At 33.9% G+C, this 27,716-nt stretch overlaps 4 protein-coding genes across 4 annotated transcripts in view; 1 reads left to right on the forward strand and 3 right to left on the reverse strand.

Annotated features, from left to right (window-relative positions):
* Window positions 1–6,835, forward strand: part of LOC122605407 (caffeic acid 3-O-methyltransferase-like) — a 52,996-nt gene extending 46,161 nt beyond the window's left edge. Inside the window, exons 2-5 of the mRNA XM_043778355.1 lie at window positions 5,140–5,521; window positions 5,630–5,940; window positions 6,163–6,227; window positions 6,314–6,835. Of these exons, the coding sequence (XP_043634290.1) occupies window positions 5,140–5,521; window positions 5,630–5,940; window positions 6,163–6,227; window positions 6,314–6,610 (1,055 nt within the window). The 3' untranslated portion in view covers window positions 6,611–6,835. The remainder of the gene's footprint in view (window positions 1–5,139; window positions 5,522–5,629; window positions 5,941–6,162; window positions 6,228–6,313) is intronic.
* A 1,759-nt stretch (window positions 6,836–8,594) lies between these two features.
* LOC122602721 (disease resistance protein At4g27190-like) lies at window positions 8,595–15,685 on the reverse strand. The gene is made up of 7 exons (XM_043775309.1): window positions 15,450–15,685; window positions 12,457–15,166; window positions 11,570–12,232; window positions 10,656–11,279; window positions 9,981–10,535; window positions 9,331–9,492; window positions 8,595–9,235 (listed from the first exon to the last, which is right to left on the reverse strand). The coding sequence occupies exons 2-7, from the start codon at window positions 15,145–15,147 to the stop codon at window positions 8,849–8,851; spliced, it is 5,082 nt and encodes a 1,693-aa protein (XP_043631244.1). The 5' UTR covers window positions 15,148–15,166; window positions 15,450–15,685; the 3' UTR covers window positions 8,595–8,848.
* Window positions 15,686–17,613: 1,928 nt separating this feature from the next.
* On the reverse strand, window positions 17,614–18,762 carry LOC122604430 (F-box protein At1g53790-like). Its single transcript, XM_043777324.1, has one exon. The coding sequence runs from the start codon at window positions 18,760–18,762 to the stop codon at window positions 17,614–17,616; it is 1,149 nt and encodes a 382-aa protein (XP_043633259.1).
* A 3,088-nt stretch (window positions 18,763–21,850) lies between these two features.
* Window positions 21,851–23,412, reverse strand: LOC122605646. Its single transcript, XM_043778602.1, has 2 exons — window positions 23,137–23,412; window positions 21,851–22,626 (listed from the first exon to the last, which is right to left on the reverse strand). Exons 1-2 carry the CDS (start codon window positions 23,315–23,317, stop codon window positions 22,112–22,114), a joined length of 696 nt encoding a protein of 231 aa, XP_043634537.1. The 5' UTR covers window positions 23,318–23,412; the 3' UTR covers window positions 21,851–22,111.
* Window positions 23,413–27,716: the final 4,304 nt, after the last annotated feature.

The raw sequence follows: 27,716 nt of genomic DNA on the forward strand, positions 1-27,716 counted from the left end.
GGAATCGTATGAGAGTCTAGTTTATTGTGATAACATTCATTTGGGTTGAATCTGACTCCATTTCTAAAAATTCCGGATCAAAGTGTCTTGCTTCTAACTCGAAAAGGGTCATTGAAGCGTTAGTGAGTTGTGACCTGACTTGAAATAATTAGACCAACTTGTTCTAGGGTTTAGAGATGACATTGACGAAAATATGTTATACCTTGATAGGTCGTGAACATTTGGCGAACAATTGACGTTGTAGCTCATTTTAAACTTAACATTTGCAAGGCAAAGGTGAGTTTTCGCAGTTTCCGATACTCTTTTAAGAGTCGGCTGAAAAGTGTACCTCGTGCATTGATGACATTTGCGATTTACATGTTGTGTGATGATTTTGTAGACGTGCAAGTATGTGTTTCATTGTATGGTTATTGTATGTGTATGTTGAGACGTTTTTAGGATAGTTGTGTATATATGGAAGACGTTAATGCCTTTGAAAGGTTGAAGATGTGGTGGGAAGGCTGCGGGTGACCCTATATATAAACATCAAAGGCCTTTCAAAAGTAGTATCGTACAAAGTATATATACAAGGTGTTTGATTTTGTGTGGACATTGATGATCAAGTTACGTGCAATGAGCATAATGGGGTGCATGATGACATTACAATGGGTACACTTAGTACTTGATGACATTATACGGGTACAATACGTACTTGATGACATTTTACGGGTACTTTTAGTACTTTATGACAATTGTTAACGATATGTGGACGTTGAGGAACGTTGGGTACAAGTGTGCAAAATCTTAGATCATGTTGATGTTAATTATGTATTAGATTACATTGGTATGTGTTCTTGTTCATCTTTCCTTACGAACTCACCAACCTAGTGTTGACATTGTTTAGTACACTTTTCAGGTAACCAAGATAACCCAAGAGCTTGATTGCATTGCTAGAAGTTGGACTATGACCATGGATCCGTGATTCATTTCCCATTGATGGGACTCGCTTAGGATCATGAGCCATCTTTTGATATCGTTTTCGTAAAACTTTTGATGGTTGAATGCTCCTTATGCCTTTGTGACATTATAACTAAATTGTTGGGTTCACTGAATCCTTTTAATTTCATATAGTTTTGTTCTACGATAATTCCATCTTAGTGTCATGCTTTTCGGTGCATTTTGAGCCTAGCTCAAGGTGTTACAAGAGAGGAGTGATATATATATATATATAATTATATATGTATATGTACACATGGATATTCTAACTTTTTTGATTTTTTATTTAAACAATGCAGGTGGAAATTAATAGTACACGTGGGCTATTAAAAAATAAATAAACCAAATAAAACTTAAACTTAGCCGGTAAAATCTCAACATAGTTGGTCTAGCCTGTTTTTTCCCCAAGATAAGACTTTTTTTTGTTCGAAGCAAAAGGTAACAAGTTGAGGTACTTTTCAAGTAAAAAGGCCAAAAATCAATTAAACACCCCAGAAAACACTTTTAAACTTCCTAAATAGAACCCAACAATATCAAACCATAACAAGCATCTACATCAAAATTTCGAGTCCAGTGATCCAATAAACAGATTCTAGATGGAAACAACACAATCAGGTAGTTAGTGTTAATGAGTATTGAATGAAAACTTAATCTCAATCAGTTGTTGTTAATTCATTTAATCCTTCTTGTGATATTATCGATTATATATACACAACATCTTCTTAACAAAAAACTGAAAAAAATGATAAAAGCTTTTATGAATTGAAGCTAGTGTTGTGGAGTTTCATCATTCTCAAGATTATAATAAACATATGAGAAATTGTCATAAATGGTCCCTGTGGTTGGTCGTATTGCCATTTTGGGACCTGTGCTTTTTATTAGTTAATACTCCTTCCGTCCCACTAAATGTGTCATATTTGGAATTTTCAAAGTTTCTTTTTACAAACTTTGACCTTAAATATTTTAATTTGTGTCATGTAATAATTAATGAAAGTTATATGAATTGATTGAGCTTTAAATATATTTTTTATCGGTATAATTTTCATCATCTCCCAATAATTATAAACCAACACCCTAAATTCCTTATTGAAAAAGTCACAACCATTAGATGAAAAACCAAATTAAATTCTAACCCTTTGATTATTTTACTTAGCTCATATTCCTTTTTTAGATTTATTTATTTACTATATTATTTACTATTACTATTTTTTTACTAAAATTATCATTATATTTTGACTATCTCCCAATAACTATAAACCAACACCCTAAATTCCTTATTGAAAAAGTCTCAACCATTAGATGAAAAGTCAAATTAAATTCTAACCCTTTGATTGTTTTGCTTAGCTCATTTTCCTTTTTTAGATTTATTTATTTACTATATTATTTACTATTACTATTTTTTTTACTAATATTATCATTATATTTTTACTATCACTATACTAAATCATAAAAATAAACACTAATGACTAAATACGTTCATTTGATTTACATTACATTTACCATTAAATCTATAAAAATTATATATATATATCCATTATTGGTTTTAACTTTTTGCACATGATGATGATGATTTCAAGTATATTGTATTACTAAGTTACTAAATACTTAGTTACATTGCATATCATATAATAAAACCAATACTATAATAAAAACAATCTTAACATATATTAAAAAACAACTGACCAAACCTTAATTGACCAATCACAGTACTCAATGTCTCAATTTATTTAAATCAGCACATGTTTAAATTAATTTACACTTTAAAGTTTAGATTTGGTGTATTAAAAGAAAATGAAAAAAAATGATGAGTTGGATATTGGGGAAGTATGGGAAAAATGTCGCCAGTGATTTGGGGAAATGGAGGAATATTAAGGAAAGTTAAGGTTGAACGTTTTTATTGGCGGTAAAGTTTGAGGGAGGGGTGACCACTTCCTCACCTAATAGTACGTAAAGTTTCTATTGATTGTGGTCATTAATGTTTTTTTAATTAGTTTAGTGAATTATGATATCCATTACATTAACACCATTATATATTACAAAGGACTTTTCAAGTCTCCATGCATTATTGTTTACTAGGCTTTAAATTTTCATAGTGCCATTTAGATTCACACCTAGAGTTGATTGAGAGGAATGCTTTTAGACAAGAGGTGAAATGTGATCTTTTTGTTGCATGGGTGTTTGTTTCAAACTTGTGGGTTATACTCATCAATAGAATATAAATCAAGCAAACACAAATAGTTATAAATATATATATATATAGGAAAAGTGAATATAAGGTTGTCCGACATTTAAGCTTAGGTGTGAAACACTTCACATATTAATTTTTTAATATTTGTTGAATTTTAAATAAATCACATAACTCCCATGAATTTTATGGATTAAAAAAAGAATATGTGAGTGTTCCACACCTAAGCTTAGATGCCTAATAGCCTTATATTCCCATATATATATATATATATATATATATATATTATAAATAAAACAAAATTGTTGTCTATAAGTATTTTTAAAAATTTTTGGATGTGCCAAGCCCATATTTTATTTTAGATGGTCTTTTTCTTAATTATGATGTCATATATATACCTTGTAATATTTTGAATAAAAATATTCCTTAGATGTTAAATAAAGAATTAGAGGCTATATAATAATATAAAATAAAATGCCTTTTTTTAATTACTTAATGTAATTATCATTCTTATTTTATAAATTAATATTGTTTTAGTCAATTCATTGGCTTAATAATTGTTGTGTTAGCTGATATATTAGCTTTATATCAAATTATAATTCATTGATATCAAACTTTACATATATTTTTTATTTTAAAAGTTTAATTAATGTACCTGGGTTGACCTCGGGTTGATTCATTAGTATATTATATAACAAAAATCAAAATATTTAAGGTCAAAGTTTATAAAATAAGAATTTAAAAATTCAAAATAAGACACATTTAATGAGACAAAGGAGTAGCAAGTAAACATTTTATGTGAGATAACTATGGAAAAAATGATTAAGATTTAAAGTTTACAATAAAAATGCATTTAAAATTTTGAATTAACAGTCATTTATACTCACTTTTCATGAAATAAAACTATAATAAGTTTATGTAAAACTGAAATTCTTGTAATCTTTATAATCGTCTAATTGAATAAGTGTAGGCGATTGTGAATTTGTGATGGGCTAATGGGCTCATATATTGAGTTTGGGTCAAACTAAAAATTATGGATTAGATTCTTTAAAGTTGATCCAATTTTAAGATAAAGTTGAATCAACTTAAATTTGGATCAACTTTGGCCATTGAATGAAATGCAACGGTCAAGATTAAATTATGATATTTAAACCTTGACCATTGGATTTAATTTAATGGTTAAAGTTGATCTTACTTTACCAATAAAATTGGATCAACATTAGGGAATCTCAATCCTGAAGATTCAATAGACAAAGGTACCATTCTAAAGAAAGAGAATTTGAAGTAAAGCAGGCATAAAAGAGTTGAATTACAAAGCTAATATTCAAACATCTAAATCTTAATTGTATGTCCAATAAAATTGGATTAACTTTAAGGAATCTCAATCCAAAAATTATGTATCAAATATATCATTGCTAGGCTTATATGGAAAAGCAGGGGACAAATTGGAGAGAGAAAGCATCCCATTATTCGACTTTCACTCCAATAGCAGCAGCCATCATCTTTAGTTAGAATAGAATAGTTACACCCTCGCTTGTACAAGCTAGCTTAATTACACATGAGAGTTATATTTTCTCTCTTTTTGTTAATTTTGCATGTGCAAATAGTACAGGATGTTTTTCATACATACATAGAATCTTTTGTGAATAGTCTAATAATGTGATAAAGAGTTCAAACAAAAGAGAATGATTGAATGAATTGTAGGGCTGCTGCTGCTATTCAACGTTTAACACCCCTCTCTCTATTTTGTTTGATGATAATAATGTGCATGGCTGCTTACACAAGTTTCATTGTTATCCCACAATTTGTGTCCCCTCTCTCTGTTTTTTTTTTTTTTTTTTTTTGTATCCCTATTTAAACACAAGTATTTTCTGTTATCCCACAATTTGTTTTCCCTCTCTTTCTTTGTATCCTTATTTAAACAGAAGTGTTCTTTATTATCATCCCACAAGAGGTTACCTTTCTAAAAATGGCCAACAATGATAGTAACTCTGAGGGGCAGTTTACTTACGCGTTACAACTTATTACCTCCATTGCATTGCCTATGGTGTTATCAAACGCTATCAAGCTCAACCTCCTAGAGGTTATAGCAGAGGCCGGCCCAAATGCTGGACTCTCCGCTCAAGAGATCGCCTCCTCTTTGTCAATATCAAACCCTGATGCTCCTGACATGATTGACCGGATGCTTCGATTGCTCGCTAGCTATGCAATTGTCACTTGCGTCCAAGAAGACCGCGAAGCTAAGCCAGTACGAGTATATGGACTTGCACCTGTTTCAAAACTATTCATCCAAAATGAAGATGGGGTGTCGTTATGTCCAATGTTGGAGTTGCAGCAAAACAAATTGTACCTCGAAACTTGGTAAATTTCTATCTCTAGATGCCTTATGCTACGGACTTGAGTAGTCGGAGTATTTACTAAAAACAAATCATTTTTCTCTTTACTAATCTTGTTTTTTCTATGATCAAGGCCTAAACTTAAGGATTCTGTACAAGAAGGAGGTATTGCATTCGAAAAGATTCATGGAATGCATGAGTATGAATATTTTGGGGTAGATGCTAATTTAAATGAGGTATTTAACAAGGCCATGGTTCATAGTTCTACTATAATGGTTAAGGAGATGCTCAAGCATTACAATGGTTTTGAAAATCTCAATTGTGTGGTTGATGTTGGAGGTGGTGTTGGAACAACTATTAATCTGATTGTATCCAAATATCCAACCATTAAGGGCATTAATTTCGATCTTCCTCATGTTATACAACAAGCACCATTCTACAAAGGTATGTTATCTCTTGTTTATGTGTAAGAAAAAAAAAAAGTAATGGGGGAAAGCTGACTCAGTACCACATTTGATACCTTCAGATAATTTTTACATGATTTAGACACCATTAATAATGTAACCCACATCTCTCACCTTTACATGTAGGTCTACGCCTTCTTGCTAACATATACAACTTCATCTAATATACAATGGTATTTCTATGTTTTATAAATTATTGTAGGTGTAAATCATGTTGAAGGAGATATGTTTCACAATATTCCACAAGCTGATGGCATTTTTATGAAGGTAAAACTTATTTAAAATGGTTTATATATGCTTTGACTTGGTCTTAAATTAACTTAATTAACAGATTATAAAATATGATGTTATAGTGGGTATTGCATTGTTATGATGACAATCGTTGCATAAAGTTGTTAAAGAACTGCTACCAAGCTTTACAAGATGGTGGGAAGGTGATAGTTGTAGACAAGGTTATTCCTTTCTTACCAGATACAAGCTCTTCTGTAAAAACCGCCAGCCATCTAGATGCAATCATGATGACTCAGACTCCGGGAGGAAAAGAGCGCACCGAGAATGAATTTCTAGCGTTGGCTAAAGAAGCTGGATTTGGTGGTATAGAAAAAAAGTGCTTTGTTTGCAACAACTGGGTCATGGAGTTTTATAAATAACACGATTAATGTGTGTGTTTGCGATCAGACACATATGCTTGGGTTGGGTTGGCGCTATGTTGTATGAGCTTATATTTACTCTTTTTATATCAATAACGGGTTTTGTCGTCTGGACATTGCCTTGGATGAGATAATTCATTTATTAAGTATGGATATGTAGTGTAATATTATAATGTATTTTACGAACCATTATATCAATAAAAATAATATAATGTGATATGAATATATCGTTTATCAATAATAGAGATATGTATTGTAATATTATAATGTGTCTAAGAACCATTATATATATACATCAATAAGTGATATAATGTGTTACAATCATAGTATATGTCAATAGTAAAGATGCAGCAGCTGCAGATACGAGTACGTCCTAAAGTAGATGCATAAACCAAAACATTCCTAAGGTACATTAAGTCATAAAATAATTAGCAATGTATAAAAACATTTCTCATAAGGTAGAGTTCTAAACATACAAAGAGCAACTAAATCTGTTTTCTGGAAGTGGGGTCAACGTAAAACTCTTCCAGTTAAAATGCTACACATTATTCAACAATTTTTAGCAGAAATATAGAAGAATCAGTCTTTAACATCACAAAGCAGAGGAAGTTGAACCTAACAAGGTACTAAAAAGCAAAAGATCCAAGGTCCAACCCCATGAAAATGAGTTACAAAAAGCATTCAACTCGTATTTAACAGTGTAAGTACCTCAAAATGACTACTTACGGGGTTCACCAAATAATCACTTCAAATTAGACCAAGACTGCCCACTTTGAGCATGCAAGGAAATTTTGAAAGACACAGTTTTCAATGGTTTGCTGACCCTTTGCAGATTTCAGAGATGTCGTCCCATTTGTGAGACCCATGGTGTCCACGAAATGGTGGGCCAAAATTGTGCTTGGAGTCGCTGCAAAAACCATTACCAAGAAGTGGATCGGTAATGATATTGTTATGGTCAGCATATGAAGCGGAACCAAACCAGATTGAGCACAACAGAAAATCTGGACTTAAATACTCTATGTGGTTTGGTTTTTGATGATCTCAGTCTAATTCCTTAACACCAGATTCCTCAATCTGCTTCTTGATTAACTTGTCAAAATTTAGACGGGGGCAATTGCAACCCATTTACTTATCTTGGATTATCTTTAACTCTAATGGATTGCATGAGTAAAAATAGAGTGGGTGAAGGTACGTTGCAGCTACCCATTTGGGTAGGAGCAAACAGACCCAAGGGAGACATGGGTGAAGAAGGTAAGTTGCAGCTACCCATTTGGGTAGGATATGAGAGTGAAGGGAGCTACAGCTACTCATCTCGGTAGAATTATGGAGTGAAGGGATCTCCATATTCCGGGGCAATGAAATCAGCGCAGAAGATGAAATCTTGCCATTAAAAAGGGCATGGCTGCCAAAGATAAGCATGAAGATGCCGATAGAATGTCCCCATCATAGTTTTCATGACATTAACAAATCTCAAAAGATTGATCGACTGTCGGGAAAAGATCATCAAGACCACTATTTCCACCATCACGAACAGGATATGTATTAGATAACCTGACCTGCTTAGAATGATGCAGTATCGAGAACAGAAAATTGTTACGACATGTAAATTCAGGCCCGCGTGGACGAAAACTGCCTTTAGGAAATCAAGATAACTGCCTCCAGGAATATAGGATGGCCTGTGTTTATAATAGCTGTCATTATTAGGTATCTTCATTAGTTCAGACGGATTATCTTTCATCATATTAGATAAACACACCAGCAACAGCAAGTTAGCAAACAGTTGGTTTTATTACTTCATAGTTACAGTTATCATACTTTAAGTAGTCCATTCCCTGCAAAAGAAGGCAATAATCGCCGTATAACAAATAATTTAACACACATTGATATATAACGGTCCAACTGTATGTTTGACCGAAAAAGTCAAAGTGCTGCATTCAGTTAAGAGAACAGCCAGCTAGAATCATACTCAAGGCTGAAGGCCCTATATTTTAAATACTTTAAAGTTCTCATTAGCCAAACCAACATATAGATTACAAGTTAAACATCGTACTTACAATAACTAGCCTAAATGGCCAATGAAAGCTGTGTTTATCAAAGAAACAATCAGCTCTGCAATCTACACTATTTCCAAATTCAACTCCTCTTCACGTACTCCTACAGTATAGAAAGGTCCACTGAATTTCATAAAATTTAAAACTTCAATTTCAGTTAGGGGTTTTTGCTTATTTAAACAACCTCTTAGATAAGTGCAGACAACTTATGGAACGATTTCAATTTCATCTTCCGCCAATGACTTTCTTTATAGAACTGTATAAATCTTGTACATCTGGTGAGTATGAAAAGCATACGGGTGTGAACTTGTTTTAGAATGCCCATTGGAAGTTCTTGACACCTATCGTCTAACTCTTGAACAATGTCTTCACAATGAAGCCAAAACTCTGCAGGGCTCGTCATGACACATCGTTGAGCCAAGACCAGCAAATCCCCCAAAGACTCCTGCCATTCAGGTTGACTTTCTGAATTCTTCCCAGCAATACCAAGCAGATATGCTGCAAATATATGCAGATCGCAGTCAACTTCTTCTTTTGCCTTTTCAAACTTTGCTCGTACAGTCACCAAAACCCACTGATCAAAGTGAAACCGCAAAAACAATAAGAACGCAGAATTTAGTAATACCCAAGTTTCCACCACCAGATAAACTCAGGGAAGATATTTGTTACCTCTAAGTTACTTAAACCACGGGGCATCCATATTGGAAGAGGCCGTACACCTTCTGAGTTTAGTTCATGTGAAAAACTTTTGATGTCAGCAGGATATCTCTTTCTAGGTGTACTTGTAACCCTTAGTATAGCTTCCGTTGGGTTTTCGCAATCATATGATGTCTACAAACACAGAAACTAACTTTTTAATAATATAACTTTTTTTATTACAGAGCTGAATTTACCAAAACTAGTAGCATAACAATCACAGAAATTAAAGATGGCAGTTTTGACCCATTTACTAATGAACAAGTCAGTTCAGGTTATGTTTAATTAAAAGCTGTGTCACATGTCAAGTGGGTCGAGTTGAGCAAATGTAGGTCAAATTGTGCATTCAATGCATATACATCTCAAGAATCATTTCACTACATAATTAGATGATGGGAAATGAAATATCATCCTAACTAATCCTCCTAAAACTATTTCTAACTACAAGATCATGACATTTGGCAAAATCAAGAGATGAAATTATGAAAGAGGATGGTGAAATCCACATGTCATGTGAAATTTGATCATTATTATAAACTATCTAGACAAAAGGTATTCCAAGTAACCTCGACACTCACCAACATAATTCCATTCGTACAAAAATCTACCAACATATTACATACCTCTTGGTTGCTTTTAACCAATTCATTGTTTACTTCTTCACTTTCCTTGTAATGGTTGCTATCTATCCGGTAATCGCTGCCATATGTCTTAATGTCCTTGAGTGCTCCCAGATCCAACCGAGCAGTGGTAGGTGTAATTATATTTCTAAAGCTCTTACAACCATTTATTTCTATCCGTTCAACAGCTTGAAATCCACGAATGATGAGATCAGGGTTGATTATGCCGTTCAACCTCCACACCTCTCTAAGCTCCCTCGAAGAAAATACAATAATGGATCTCAATTTACTACCGCCTTGTTTAATCTCACAAAGACATCCAACATCAATGTCAAATAGCACTTCAAGAGAATCACAAAAACCAACATCGATTGTTTCAAAATGATGCAACAATGGCATCGGATTGCTCGGGAACATATTCACAAGCTTACCACATGCACGCACTCTAATCTCTCGCAACAAGCAAGCATCAACTTCCTCGCTGCTACCACAAGGCCATATATTCTTCAATGCCTCCATTCTATGAATTTGCAATATCTCCAACCTAGGGATCATAACCTACAAAGAAAAAAAATTATAATTATTACGCAACAACTTTTTTTTATAACGCAAATATCTGTCCCAAATTCCAACAGCACTAACTATAAAACATAGTGAGTAAAGACATGTAGTAATTACCTTTTTGTTGAAGAAAGGTTTAACAGCAGAACTACTACTGGACATAATAGATGTTGCTGATTTATACTCTGGATAAATGCTAGTGAAAATTGGAAGACGTCTGAGTTCCAACTCCACTAGTTGCGGTAAATTGATTACATCATTGGTGTTGGAGAAACCTGTCAATATTGGAAGCTCATCCAAAGATAAATATTTTAGCTCTTGAAACCTAATGGCCCCTTCTTCACCAGTTTCATTGTATACTAATGCTTCCATAACAGGGCAATTCCTAATTGTGAGACGCTCAAGATTCACCAGACTACTTACTACTGGGACTTTAAAGAGGTATCTCAAGTCGTAACATGTGGAAACATGAAGGACCCTTAAATTATAAAATGAATGTCCAGATACGCATTTCAGTAAAACTTCTTCAAGATTATCGCAATACTTAACATCAATTGTTTCAAGATGATGCAACAATGGCATCCGATTGCTCGTAAACATATACTCAAGATTATGACACGCACCGACGCTAATCTGTCGCAATAAGCAAGCATCAAATTCGGCATCACTACCACAAGGCCATATATTCTTCAATGCGTTCATCCAAACAATTCGCAATATCTCCAACTTAGGGATCATAACCTGTAAAGCAATAAAGCTTTGTTAACCATTGTGTACAGTTTCCAGGAAACATACTAAAAAAAAACTCCGTAAAAGATATTATGCTTGGCAAATGACCTAAAAGAATCCTATTTTTTTCTTTTCTATAATGGGTCAAAACCCAAATAACATTAATCAAATAATGTTAATCCCAAAGACCTAAATAACATATTGAGTTTAATTACTTGCTCAACATTGCAAACAATTTCTAGTTGCAAATGATTCGTGACTTCTAAATTATAACTATTGAAACGGACAGATGTAGAAATTACCTTTTCGTTGAAGAAAGGTTTAACACCAAAACTACTACTGGACATAACAGATGTTGCTGATTTATACTCTGGAAAAATGCTAGTAATATTCGGAAGGTCCTCAAGTTGCAACTTCACTAGCTGCGGTAGATCAATTACATCATTTGAGTTGGAGAAACCTACCAACATTGGTAGATCATACAAATATAGATCCTTTAGCTCCTGAAACCTAATGTCCCCTTTTTCACCATTTTCACTGCATACTAGTGTTTCCAAAACAGGGCATTTCCCAATCTTTAGATCCTCAAGCTTCACCAACCAACTTGCTAATGGGACTGTAAAGAGGTATCTCAAGTTGTCACACCTGGAAACACAAAGGTCTCTTAAATTGGAGAGCAAGTGTCGAGGTACTGATTTCGTTAAAACTTCTTCAAAATAATCACGATTTCCAACATCAATGTTGTCTAACACTTCTTCAATGGAACCACAAGAACCAACATCGCTTGTTTCAAGATGATGCAGCAATGGCATCAGATTGCTCGGAAACATATTCACAAGATTTCGACAGTTTTCCAATTTAATCTCTCGTAATAAGCAGGAACCAACTTCGCTACCACAAGGCCATATATTCTTCAATGAATCCATCCCATAAATTTTCAATATCGCCAACTTAGGGATCATAACCTTCAAAGTAATAAAGCTTTCTTAATCACTCTCTACCTCAGCAAAAAAAAATTATTATTTGATGGAAATAATTAAATGTTATATGAGATTTTTGTCAAAGATGAAATAATTTTAATCCGAAAAACCCCTAGATAACATATTGATTTTTTGTAAAAAAATTCAGGTTGCGAATAATTAGTGTGACTTGTAATACATAATATACTGAAGGAAACACATGTAATTACCTTTTTGTTGAAGAAAGGTTTAACAGCAGAACTACTACTCGACATAGTAGATGTTGCTGATTTATACTCTGGATACACACTAGTGAAATTTGGAAGGCCTCTAAGTTCCAACTCCACTAGATGTGGTAGATCGATTACATCATTAGTGTTGGAAAAAACTACTAACATTGGTAGATCATGCAACGATAGATGCTTTAGCTCCTCAAACCTAATGGCCCCTTCTTTACCGTTTTCACTGTATACTAGTGCTTCCAAAACGTCACATTCACTAATTTTGAGAACCTCAAGGTTCACCAGTCCACTTGCTACTGGGAATGTAAAGAGGTATCTCAAGTCCGCACACCCAGAAACACAAAGGACTATTAAATTATAAAACGAGTGTCGAGATACAGACTTTGGTAAAACTTCTTCAAGGTTATTTATGCCACTGGCTTTTAAGTGAAGCACTTCTGTTTTCGAAAACAACTCATTCATTCCAGATTCCAACAATTCATCTTTGTTAGTATCGAACATCAACGTGTTTTCGGATGAGTGCATGTCTTTGCCCTTATTTGTTTCTAGAAAACGTCCCATAGATATCTTGAATCTTTCAAGTTTATTATATGACATATTCTTTGTCTTCTGATTCGTCTCAAAGAATTCAATTTCTAATGTAGAAAGATTCTTGGAGCGTTCTTCCAATTCCTTGTAGTTTATATCTGTGAATCTGACTCCCTTTTTATCGGCAACCGTCATATATAGCTCCTCAAGCTTGACCAGGTTTTTCAAGACACCTTCATCGATATAGAGATTAATACAACCTGTTAAATCCAGTAGCTTTAGCTTCACTAGATTCCCGATTGCAGATGGTAAATAACTGATGCAAGAATGAGCAAAGCTGAGCACTTCCAAGTTTAAAAGATACTCACCAATAGGAGAGCAATCAGGCATCAATGAGCATTGATCGAGACACAATGTCTGGAGCTTGGTGGAGCATTGAAGCGATCTGGGAAGCAATGGATATTGCAACTTCTCACATGCCATAACTTGAAGTTTTTCCATTTTCTCATAAAAATCTTCAGGAAACGTAAGCGACTTAATTGATTCATCGCCGTTCACAATTCTCAATAGGGATACGTTTGGGTAGTTAAAGTCCCTTAAGAACTCACACATGCCCATACACGTCAAAGAAATTGTTTTGCAAAACTCCCTGATCATTTCAGCTCTACTCAAATTTGAAAAATCACCGTGCTTAATGATCCATAGATGATCGCCTTTAGAAACTTCAGCTACCACAAAAGCAAGCACAAGATCGTGCATTTTGACACACTCGGAGTGATCACTATCGAGCAATAAATTTGCACTTTTGAGATTGAGTACACATGCTTTTATCCTGTCTCTAGCATCCCCCAATGTACAAACTTTCTTTAACAACTTAAGCCCCCATGCGTATCTTGTCAAATCTTCGATCGGAATATTTGAGTCATCTGGAAACAAGCCACAAAGCAGAAAAACTGCCTTAGCATCTTCTTCAGCTATAAAGGTATAGCTTATCTCAATAATTCTTTGCACATTCTCATCGAGATCAATTTCCTTCAAACGGCGAAGTGTATCCCTCCATACCGACTTTTCTTGAGATTTAAGGTTTGTTGCAATGAGTTTGATGGCTAAGGGCAAGAAACCACATCTTCTCACGATTTCAACTCCTATATCTTTGAGCTCCGGATTTGAAACTTTTGAAATTTCACAAAAGAAATTATTCGCTTCTAACTCCTCCATCACTTTTACTCTAACAACTCTAAGATCCGCATTAGCATCTACGGCAATTTGTGTGCAAACTTTTTCATTTCGTGATGTGAGCAACAACTTAAAGCCGTTTGGCAAAGGACTTAGTCCAATATCTCCAAGCTCAACCTTCTCCCAAACATCATCTAGTACTATTAATACGTTCTTTTTACTTTCTTGTGACAACTTCCCAAATGCTATGCGAAGACGATCCGCCCTTGCTGTTTTACTTGTTTCAGTTAAAGGATGTCCTAAGTATTCTGCCATGGTTTGCTGAATAGAAAATATATTTATCTTTTGCCCAATAACCTCCTTCAACACCCAATCAAACATTTTCTTATCTTCCACGGTCTTTTTCAATTGTTCCATCATTGTGGTCTTCCCCACACCACCCATTCCGCATAAGGCTATCACTTGGACCTTTTGATCTTGTTGAAGCAAACCAAGCGCCTCCTTAAAAATTTTCTCTCTGGATTTGAAGTAATTCTGGGCATCACTATTAGAAGTGGATGCCATTTTAAAACTCACTTTCCCAAGAGGTTTTTGAGCATCATGCCAGATAGTATCAACATTTTCTCTAATAAGAGCTTCAATCTCATGGGTAGTCTTGAATGCCTTCCTTCCTACTCTGTACCTCATTTTCAAGTTAAAACATCCACTGACGTTACTTGAAATTCTTTCAGCATCTTCCTTAATCTTGTTCACTTCTTCCAACCAATCCGGTACACGAGTAGGTATCTCCAGATTATTTATCTTGTTTGTTTCCATGTGCTTTTTGACATCATCACTTGTACCATCCAGTTGCTTCATCCTAGTACTCATGATCCTAACATGTTTTGTAGAAGAAAGGAGATAACCCAGGTGTTTCTTGACTGGCAACAATAAAGATTCAACAACCGGACCAACGATTGCTGATAAAAAATCCATTTGACACTTTCAGTGAGACCTACAAATCACACGTACACACTAATCAATGAAAAGTAACACATGACCGGGACTGTTACATCGAACTAGAGCAACATCTTATATCCTACAAATATAATCTATATATATGGTTTGAAGTAATTAATTACCCCTTGAAGATATAAGTACTTAAACATACAGTTATTATAACAAAACATTTAGTCCTAATAACTTAAATTAACTGTAAGAAATGTGAAGTTACTTTCATCGTTCCCCTCCTCTTACTATCAGAATAAAAACTCAAATAAAAAGAACAATATATGTACCTGCAACGTGATTATGCTGATGATCTGGATCTCTATGAATCTGCTGCTTGCTTCTTTTTGTAAGTAATTAAGGACAGGTGTATGTGAACAAAATATATATCAGATATAATGATTGACTACCTACCCACTAGATCAGTCAGTGGATGACGGGAATAAACTTTTCAATCAGTGGGGAGGCCAATTGGAGAATAAACTTTTTCAATCACTAATTACACATGGTCCATCTGGTTTTCACTAAATATAATTATTCCTCCCTGTCTTTAAAAAAATACTACTTGGTAACTATATACTCGTATTGTTTAAAGCATATCATGGATGTCAATTTCAATCCATTAAGGCGAGCTCCGACCCATTGTGTCGTAGGATTTAATGGTGAGTCAGGGATGGCAGCGCCCTCGTCATGAGGCATGTCATTCCAAGCTCGTCATGTAGACGTCACTGAACGATGAGGGGAGAAAATTTTGGTGGAGACACGGGGGTTGGTCAACCACTAAAAAAAAATTAATGTTTCGGAATGTAATCAATTAATTATACACGAATGATTATAGACTGATAGTGCGTAACATACTTCAATTTTGTTCATTTTATGTAAGTAACTTGTACTTATGTCCAATTCGTGTAAGAAACCGGCTCAATCCAGTTGCTGCTACATACAATGAACAATTTATAAATAGTTTGTTACGCACATTGTACATTTGTGCATAATTTCTTACAGTTTTGGATACTAATCATATTACAGTTTTGGATACTAATCATAAGGGTCTAACTTAAAAAAAATCAATTGATGACCAGCTAACTATTCAGCTCGTATTCAGCTAACTAATCATAAGTTACTTGCAAACAATTAACAAAACTGAAGCAGGGCCCACAAAATACCCAAATTTTTTCAACTTTTCAAAAAATACCCACAATATCGTAAAGATGGCTTTTTTCAAAATTTTCAACAGTAGGATTGTACACACGACAAAATACTGAGACGAGCAACCCAAAGGCCCTGCTCGTCAGCTTATAATTACACTACACATATTTATTGTGCACTACCCTTCGAACTGTGATTTGAAAAAGTTGCTTAAAAGAAACAAAATAATGTAGATAATCCAATATTCTATGTAACCATAACACAATTGCCAAAGAGGTTATATAAATATAAGACCAAATACGAAGCTCTGCTCACTCAGCTCAAAAGATACTAACAACATAATCAAAATAATAGGAGGATAACACAATAGCCAAAGAGATCATATAAAAACTGCAAAGTGCTAACACAGAGTAGCAGCCAAATACCCATAATCCACTCTATTAACAACGCATGCAGTATTTGTGTCCAGGCCTACATAACAACTAATCAAATTCATAATCGTCACTTTTAACCTACTTCCTCAATTCAAATTGAATCACAAGATAGATAGCATAAATCAAACTTCAATCACCAAACTAAGAGTATTTGCTAGTTCGAGTTAAGAAACTTCAATCATCAAAATAAGAGAATTTGCTAGTTCGAGTTAGAAAAGTCAATCATCAAAATAAGAGTCATTGCTACAAGTCAATCTTTGTTTTCTCAACCACCATTTTTTCCCATTGAATCTCTCTAGAAGGAAACTGATTGAATCTCATATAATAGCCACTCAACATAAACTTTCACAGGATGAACGATTCCTCAAATCAACATAGAGGTGTAATGTGTTAACAAATGTGTATAATTCGTCATCATTTAATATAAGAAACATTTGTCTCAATTCAAGAATAAGAGTCAATCTATGTCATCCATCTAAACTTCTATTACTTAAACTTATCTGTATGATATAGAAAACAATATTTCATTGCAACGCTTCATTTGCTAGTTAACCAACCACACAAAATCTTATCAAATCAAGAGCTATATACAAAGAAACTAAACTTAATTGTACCCACAGACCAAACGAAAAACACACCATCTGTCATTTTGGATCATCCAACACTAAGACATGGAGCAATAATAATTCAAGCATATTTAAAAGGATAACTTTCAAGCAAGTCTGATATTTTAAGCTAATAATGACATCACTTATACAATATGAAATTAATTTATTTTACCTTAAACTAGAGACAAAAGCAGTCCTTCCTTGGTGTAATGCATCACTTGGTAAATCCACCCACATCTTTTAATGTGATCATCTATTTGTGATCAATTATTGGTAAAATATATAAAACCATCTAACTGATCATGCAAAAGCAGTGTTTCCATACAACACATAAAGGAATAATCTTTTCCAACAATTCCAAGATTATCAATGGCTCCTGAGTTGGGTTCGTAAATTCCAAGTTCCCTTTGTTTGTGTTTTTGCTTTGTTTCGAGTATAAGATCCCCCGTATTCCTAAATCCTAGTAATCTCTTTACTCTGGTATGTGGTAGGTTAATGGTGTATAGCTTTCTAAATGAATTACTAATACCTTGCTCCTTCATCTTCCATAGACTACGAACTGGTGGATCTTTCTCAGACTCTTTGTGGTATGCAAGCAAAACAAGAGACTCCCGTAGCTTAGATATAGCCCGAATCCAATAAAGCTGGTTTGTTAAACTACCGGTAACATTAATCTCTTTAAATTCTTTAGCAGTCAAATCAAACAAGATGATCACAAATCTAGATTTACCATTTTCACCACCAAAAAAATCATAAGCAAGCCAATAAATAAACCTATCGATAACAACCTGAGACCCTATTAGTTTATATGGTTTGCGGAGCAGATTGGTAGATTGAATACTCCAAGTACCAGTGCTCAAAGTAAATACTCCAACCTTCCAAGGATTACCACGGCCGAGATATTCAATCTTGACTATAATAGGATCCAAGGTAACAGGACAAACCCCAAAACCAATAAATTCAGCAGCAATATTCGACGAATAATCACACATAAATATAATTTCAATACCAATGGATTTATTAATTACAGGATTCCAAATAACAACTATCTTTTTTCCACGACATTTAGAGCAAACGTTAAAGCACCACAAACCGCGAGAGCTACCGACTACATTTGACCGGGCAAGTGTCTTAATGAGGCTAGGAACAGTGGGAACAAAATCTTGTTTGATAAAAGTATTATTATCATTATCAACAAATGTTAGATATTTTTTCTTAGAATCAATAATATCTTTATACCTTAAAATCAAACGATTCGGGTGAGTTTGGCGGACACCGTAAGCAGCGAAAAACTGGGGGCTGTCGATCAAAGACTTCCATGTTTTTGAGACTGATCGAAATTGAACCAGTGGCTTCACAGGAAGCCATTTCAATATTTCCTCTTGAACTTCGAGAGGGATGTATCCTGACATTTTGATTGTGTTCAAACTTTTTTTTTTTATTATTATGTGTGAATGAGAGTTGAATGTGTCTGGGGTTTTTCAGAGGAAGGACGGGGAAAATTGACGGGAATACGCAAATATTACGCTAAAGCCGCCTTTTTCAATATTACGCTAAAGCCGCCTTTTTGGCTTCTGTTCGACTTCACTCGAGCACCAAAAAGAGGGGATTCCCTGTTGACTCCACCGCCACTATTGACTTATTCTAAAACTTCAATAAAACAAGGATTATGGTAAACAAATAAAAATAATAATTTTTTTCAAACTAAAAATCACCAAAAAATCGTGAATCAATGTATATAATAATGTTTCGTAAATTTTCATGTATTAATTTTATCATAATCTAAAGGTTAAGATTTTGTTTTATATATTTAACTTTAATATTTATCTTATAATAACCAACTATTTTATCTTATTATCATTTGCCCTATTACAAGACTATATCATCATACATTATTAACTAGTTTTATCATATGTATCTATATTTTACGGAAGAAATAGTTATCACAAGTTGAAGGGTAAACTTGAATGGATTTTGATCATTGGATTATCATAGAGTAAGTGACGAAAACCGAGGATGGAAAAGGAGGACCATGTATCGTGTTCTTATATTGATCAACATGGGATTATTATAGTATTCATAGTTCAAACCCGTTGTTAGACTATTCACAGCTTTCTTTAGGGGACTTCGAAATTGGTTATTCAAGTTTTTTGAGTTAATCGGGTTGGTTATTTTGGGTTTAGCTCAACTTGATCGTGTTTCAGGTTATATGGCTGCTGGTCGGGTTTGGGTATACCCAATTAAATTGAATTGGGCGGCTTATATTTGAAGATCTACATTTTTGGACGCATAAAAAGTCACATCTTGGCTGGGTTGGGCTGTTCATTATGGGTATGTTTGGCAAAATTAACGGGTAGCTATAGCTTTTGTTGTAGCTTACAACTTTTAAGTAAAGTTGTTATCTATAGCTTTTAATTTTTAGATGTGTTGGTATGTTAGTTGTAGTTTCAACTCCAAGAGTGTTTATGAAACTTTTAAATGTTAAAAACTTCATCCAAACTAAAAGAACCTAAAACGCTAAAGCTAGTTGAATCCAAACAAATTTTTGACACAATATGAATTTATTGGTCAAAATTAAAAACTAAAACTCTCATAAAGTTCTTGAAAAATTCCTGACAAACATACCATATATCTTGAACCGAAGCATTGTAAGGAGGCATTGTAAGGAACGCACGTTAGTAAGTTATAAAACCAACTAAATACAAAATTAAAAGCGAAAGCATTGCAAAGATAAAACAGAAGTTGAAATATTAACCCAGTAGGTACTAACCGCTTAAAAGTATCAAAAGATATAACATATCACCGTTCTATTCCACCCGGAATTGAACCGAAACATAATGGGTATGGGCTGATATTATATCGTTGGAATGACGTATAAATTTCAAACACTTACTTGGGTCACCCGAATTCAAATGAAACCATCTAAAGAACGACCCGATTAAAAGCATACAAACAGCTGTAACTTGTGACCTTACCATTATAATCAATATTGTATATTCTAATTCTAATACCATGCCTCTAGTTTTGGACATGATATTATCACAGGATTGCTCTCAATAGTCAATAGTGTATTTCAGACCATTTCAGACCTATTGCATCCTCTGCAAATTTAGTGTGAGGGTGATTGGTTACTTTTTATATATGAATACGAGTTTATCAATCATAAGTTAACATTTCAAACTACAATCATGTACTTATATATGTAGTTATTTTAACAAAACTGATAGTAATGTACGTGTTTAATTCCGGACTGAATTGTTCACTAGAAAGAGATAGGTAGAATACATGCTCTTTAAATTTGAGAGTAGAGGTTCACATGAGAAGATTAGGTTTACTACTACCTTGCGATTCTAAGACTAGTTGGACAACCCGGTGAACGTATTGGTGATCTTGGAAAGCCACGTCTTCATCTTCGATATGATAAAACTTATGTGATTTCTGGCTTTGAGGTTGTTCACTGGGAAATCAGTTTAGTTTGTTGTAGGCTAAGAGATAAAAAAGATTGTAACTTCCGTTTTACTAATTTTACTGTATGAATTTTTGTCATTGGTGGGTTATTGTTCATTGGTATAATTGAGAGGTGCGTTACTTTACAGGACAAATGAGTGGGTTGCATAACAATCTTTGTGGAAAAATCGTCAACATTACAGCTGCAGACGGCCACATCTTAAAACAGTCGAAAACAAAGGTATTACAACTTCCTATTATTCTTACATCCATACTGGCCGCGGAGCGATACAACCTATTTAGAGAATTGATACAGACTATATAAACTAATCAAAGTCGATTACTGATACCTCTTAGATCTAAGTCACAAAACTTACCACTAGTCACCTGAGGATGCTAAATAGACTGATCTCATCAACATGTGCCATATGCTAACAAAAATGCAAATTCTGAGATTAATCTCAATTCAAACAGAAGCATCAATCTATATGTCATCCCTCTGAACACTAGAACTAATGTGCACCAAATTGAAAGACAATAAAAAAGCAGTCGGCTAAACATGATTCTTCATATACTTAAACTTCACTATCTCCGTCGGTACACAATATTATGTTCAAAGAATTCCATCACATGTAACCCAACCATACTAAACCTCATCAAATTAGAGAGGTATGTATATATAAAAAGAAACTAATTTAACTGTTTCCTTAGTTGGGCAGAATATGAGGACACCTACTGAAATCTAACACCCGTTATTTGCATAGCTGTATAGTGACAATATTTTTGCATATAATTAACACAACAATCATATTTGAATGTGTGACAATTGTGGGTAAGATATCATATGGTAATACCCCTCATTGCCATCTAGTTTGAGTTAAGTATTTCATAAAATGCAGAGGTAAAAGGAGGACAAAGAAGTCAGTGAACCTTCGAACTTGGCATGTAATCAAATCAATAAATTAGTCAACCAGTTATCGAGGCATTGAAGCCTCAGTACTTTATTTTTGATCCGTAGCTTCCACAACAATAAGAATCATTCACAACAGTAAGAATCAAAACGGCATAACGACATTGAATTAGAAGAAATGGATTCCAAAGAGCTTACACAGATATCACACAGTTGTATGTAAATTTTTTTATAAAACAATCATGCTTCATTCTAGAAAATGTCTACAGAGCACTTGGTCAGGAGCTTAGCAACTCCATTATCATTTTGTCGTCTTATAGATGCTGCAACTTTTCCAATTCTGTGTAAGGTATGCGCAGATAAGCTATAATCATTATGTTGTTTTGCTTATCAGTTGCTAAGATTCAATTACGGGGGTTTGTTGATGGTGAAGGAATAGTCACCGATGAATATATAAAACCATCTAACTGATCAAGCAAAAGCAGTGTTTCCATATAAGAGCACATAAAAGAAGAATTACCGTCTCCATCAATCCCAAGATTATCAGTAGCATTCGAGTTGGGGTTGTAAATTTCAAGTTGGGAATTTTCTTCGTTTTGGTATTGTGTTTCCACTATAAGTTCACCAGTCTTCCTAAATCCTAGTAATGTCTTTATTGTGGCATCTGGCCAGTTAATGGTGTGTAGCTTTGTAAACGATCTGCTATCACCTTCCACTTTCATCATCCATAGACAACAAACCGATACATCTGCCTCAAACTCTCTATGATATGCAAGCAAAACCAGAGACTCCCGTAGCTTAGATATAGTGTGAATTCTACAAAGCGGGTTCGTTAAACTACCTGTGAGGTTTATCTCTTTCAATTCTTTGGCAGTCAAATCAAATGACATGATTAAAAACCGTGATTGAGTTTGGCCATCTACAATATCAAAATCAAAAGCAAGCCAATAAATAAACCTATCGATAACAACCTGAGACCCTATAAGTCTAATTGCTTTACGGGTCAGATTGGTAGACACAACACTCCAAGTCCCGGTGCTCAAAGTAAAAACTTCAACTTTCCAAGGTACTCCAACGAGAAAAGATTGAATCTTGAGAATAGTAGGATCAAAAGTGACGGGACAAACCCCAAATCCAATATAACGAGTAATCGGCAAATCAGAAGTATACGAAACTTCAATACCAATGGATTTACTTATCGACGGATTCCAGAGAACAACTATCTCTGTTCCCTCATACTTAAAGGAATGACCATCTGGGTATTTATAATAACCGTTAAAGCACAACAAACCGTGAGAGCTACCGACTATAACCGAATGGGGTTCGATATCCTTAATGAGGCTAGGAACAGTGGGAACAAAATCTTGTCTAATAAAAGTATGATCATTATCAAGAAATGTTAAATATCTTTCCTTAAAATCAATATTACCTTTATACGTTAAAATCAAACGATTCGGGTGAGTTTCGCGGACACCGTAAACAGCGATAAACTCGGGGCTGTCGATTAAAGACTTCCATATTTTTGAGACTGATCGAAACTGAACCAGTGGCTTTACAGGAAGCCGATTCAATATTTTCTCTTGAACTTCTAAAGGGATGTATTCTGACATCTTGATTTTAATTTTTTGAAATTTTTTTATGTTTTATTTTTAGGAATGAATAAATGTTGATTATCATTAGGGTTCTTCAGAATAGGATTCAGGAAATTGTGTCCAGGTTTTGTACTCGTTATTACGTGCGATCAAAACGAAAATATAGAAAGCCCATTCACAACTTACAAACAAATTTAGGCCCAGTATGTTTGTTTTTTTTTTTTCCCTACAAGGCATGTGTGCCGAATGAATACCGTTTATGAATATTGAGAACGGATATTATTTGTGTTTTAGATTGTAGAAAAGTAAACATCCAATGATGAGGTTTTGGATCTTACTATTTTGATTATGAGTCAAGTTAACATGTAAATTATTTTACCCTTATTATGATGTGACTATCTAAGATAAAAAAAGATCTCGAGTCTTGCAAGTTACGAAGATAGAAAATATTGGACTGATCAAAAAGTTTCAACGTTGGGATCTTTTATTCATTTTAGTGTCAAAGTTATTTTTTCAGATCAAGATCAAGCATAAAAAAATATATCAAAATATCATTTCACGGCTACAAGTCATTGGAATATGGTCACCCCTTTTAATACATTGGATCAGCCAACTATAGTAAATTCTAGCGAATGAAAGCATAACAAAGAATGAGAATAAATTTTGTTATTTCGTATAAACAAATAATTAACATTGTAACATCTCGAACTTTTTTTATCTTATTTCGTTGAGTTTTACCGTTAGTCAATGTTGACCTGTTGTTAAGTAGTGTCATATATATTTATGTGAATTAATATGTGTGTCATTTATGTGGGCAAGTTCAGGTATGGGTTTCCCATCTAGTGTGTCATGTCGATTAATGTTTACCATTAATGCTTGTTATGTTGTGTATTCCCGTTAGGACTTAAATGAATTTAGAATGTAGTTGTGTTGCCTGAGGGTCTTAAGTGTTAACTCCTATTAGTTGTTAGTAATTAGGGTGTACTTAATAAAATCCCATTTTAACTAGTTCTAGAACACACATAGCAAATCCCTAATAGTCACTTTATATGTGCTTAGCCGTCGACTCCCAAAAGAACAAAAAAAATATAATAAAAAAAACAAACAAACATCACTAGGTGTGCAGCCGCTTAAAAAAAAGAATAAGGAGAGATTGTTGTTTTTGTGTTTGAGGTGTGTGACTTGTGCTCAAGTCAAAGCTGAGCACCAAAAGTCTTATGGTAAGTTACAGCAGTTAGAGATTCCAGAGTGGAAGTAGGATCACATTACCATGGATTTTGTAACGAAATTACCCAGAACGCCAAAGGGTAATGATATGATATGGGTCATAGTGGATAGATTGACCAAGAGTGCTCATTTCTTAACTACACGTGAGACAGCTTCGCTAAATAAGTTGGCCGAGTTATATGTAGATGAGATTGTGTCGAAGCATGGGGTTCCATTATCTATTGTTTCAGATCGTGACAGTCGATTTAATTCTAACTTTTGGAGGGGTTTACATCGAGGGTTGGGTACTAGAATTCATTTGAGTATCGCTTATCATCCCCAGACTGATGGACAAAACGAGAGGACCATTCAGACTTTAGAGGATATGTTGAGATCTTGTGTGATTGAGTATGGTGGTGCTTGGGATGATCATTTACCTTTGATCGAGTTTTCTTATTATAACAGTTATCATTCGAGCATTGGGATGTCGCCATTTGAAATGTTGTATGGGCGTAAGTGTAGGACTCCTAGTTGTTGGTTAGAACCCGGTGAAAAGCAGTTTGCGGGGCCGGAAATTGTTTAGATAACGGCTAATAAATTGAATATTGCTAAAGAAGCGCTTAAAGTGGCTAGAGATCGTCAGAAGACTTATGCTGATCAGAAGAGACGACCTATGGAGTTTAAGGTGGGTGATATGGTTATGTTGAAAGTGTCGCCGTGGAAGGGCATTATTCGATTTGGTAAGTTGAGTCCTCGCTTTATTGGACCATTTAAAGTATTGGAGCGGGTCAATCAGCAAGCTTATAAACTAGACCTTCCTCCAAAGTTAGATGGTATTCATAACACCTTCCATGTCTGTTACTTGAGAAAGTGTTTGGCAGAGGAGATGAGTGTAATTCCTTTGGAAGATATTAGCATTGATCCAAAGAAAAAGATAGTAGATGAACCGGTTGCGATTCTTGGCCGGAAATAGAAGAAGCTTCGTAGGAAGGTAATCGACCTTGTGCTTATTAAATGGAGGCATAATAAAGGTGAGAGTTTAACGTGGGAGACTGAAGCAATAATAAGGGATCGTTAACCGCATTTATTTGTCGCTGAGTAGATTCTGAGGATAGAATCCTTTTAAGGAAGAGGTAATTATAACATCCCGAAATTTTTTTATCTTATTTCGTTGAGTTTGACCGTTAGTCAATGTTGACCTGTTGTTAAGTAGTGTCATATATATTTATGTGAATTAATATGTGTGTCATTTATGTGGGCAAGTTCGGGTATGGGTTTCCCATCTAGTGTGTCATGTCGATTAATGTTTACCATTAATGCTTGTTATGTTGTGTGTTCCCGTTAGGACTTAAATAAATTTAGAATGTAGTTGTGTTGCCTGAGGGTCTTAAGTGTTAACTTCTATTAGTTGTTAATAATTAGGGTGTACTTAATAAAATCCCATTTTAACTAGTTCTAGAACACACATAGCAAATCCCTAATAGTCACTTTATATGTGCTTAGCCGTCGACTCCCAAAAGAACAAAAAAAACTTAATACTAATAATAAACTTATTAAAATGGTAAAATAGATGATAATATCTATTTAACTAAATAATAATTCGTATAAAAAAAGTAAGTTCATGTTGCTTTAAATAAAATACTTATCTTATGTAAGTATTTTCATAATACAATATATAAATATATTACATAATCTAAAAGTAATATCATTTTTATGCATATTAGCTCAATCGATTTTTTGATAACTTTGTCAAGAATATTTAGTTATTTATCATGTCAAAATTAAAAAAAATATAAAACTAGCAAATGCATGAACGCTAAAGTTTTTAATTATCTGTATCAAGAAATGTCCTTTGGCGGTATAGTTGAGTAAATAGTTTTAAACAAGGTCTATACACGTTTATATGTTCTAAAGTATTATATATGGATAAACATATATTATACATAATCAAGTGTTACCATTATAAAAATAAATAGTCTCACAATTAATAAATAATTTTAAAAATAAATATATAAATTACTCGATAGGAAATTGAAATCATATGACAACTAAAATATACTAAAATTTAATGAACTTTACAAATGGATTCTATCAGGTGAGAGTTACGATAATCCAACTTTATTGCATACAACTATATTAACGTGTATATATATATATATATTTTTAAAAAAAGGTATTAGCATATATACTTGATCATGTAGTGAATGCGGTAATTTACATATTACACAGGTATAGATCTTCATATAAAGCAAGATATATACTGCTACTTTAAAAAAAGTAAATTAGCCAAGCTTTGGTGATTTAACATGATCCGGTGATGACAATGTTTATATACTCAAAACCTTCCGTTTACATAATAAGATTTAAATATATTTGCAAATTTTACTTTGCAAATTTCGCCCCTCTTACTTTTATTGTAATTAGGAAACTTCCTTATTTTCTAATTTACATTTTAATCTTTTAATAAACATTTATTTAGTTTATTTATCATTTTCTGATCATACTAATTAATATATTACATTAACATATTAATTAATTACATAGAGTATTCGTGTCATTTCGTGACCCCGTATGCTTAATTACTTTCCGGACATGCGTTTATGTCACGTGATCATATTCCAACGCGTCAGACAGAGATTGAGCCATTTGCCAATACTCAATCTGCTAAGTTGAAAGGACTAAACTTGACTCGACCATTTTAAAGGAATTTTTTTTACAGCAATATCCCACTGCGGCGCAGTGGGGCTGAATCCTCCCACTGCGGCGCAGTGGGAAAATTCTGCCCAGATTTATCAAAACCCATTTTTTTTACACTTTTCACTTCTTGCACCCTTTTCAAACTCAATTCCAAACTTTAGACCATAACATTTATGAGTTCAATCAAATATCTTTATCCACAACTCAATATAAAGGACAACGTACAAAAATTAGAAATTTTGGCATGACCCATTCGTAAAATCGCCGTCAAAACCTGTTACTGATTAAGAGTTTTTCAAAGATACATCTCAATCACAATCCAACACATTTCTAATACAAAATGACTCAATAGAAGTAACCGAAACTTCTTATTTCTTACATTTGACAAAAATGAATAATTATACCAAAACAATCAATGTATCAAGAGCCATAGTTCAAAGGGGTCTCTACGTATCCTATCAACGTTACGATTATCCGCATTTATGATATGCTTCAAGCTTTACAAATTCAACTT

Source organism: Erigeron canadensis, chromosome 6 (assembly GCF_010389155.1).
Source record: "Erigeron canadensis isolate Cc75 chromosome 6, C_canadensis_v1, whole genome shotgun sequence".
Lineage (NCBI taxonomy): Eukaryota > Viridiplantae > Streptophyta > Magnoliopsida > Asterales > Asteraceae > Erigeron > Erigeron canadensis.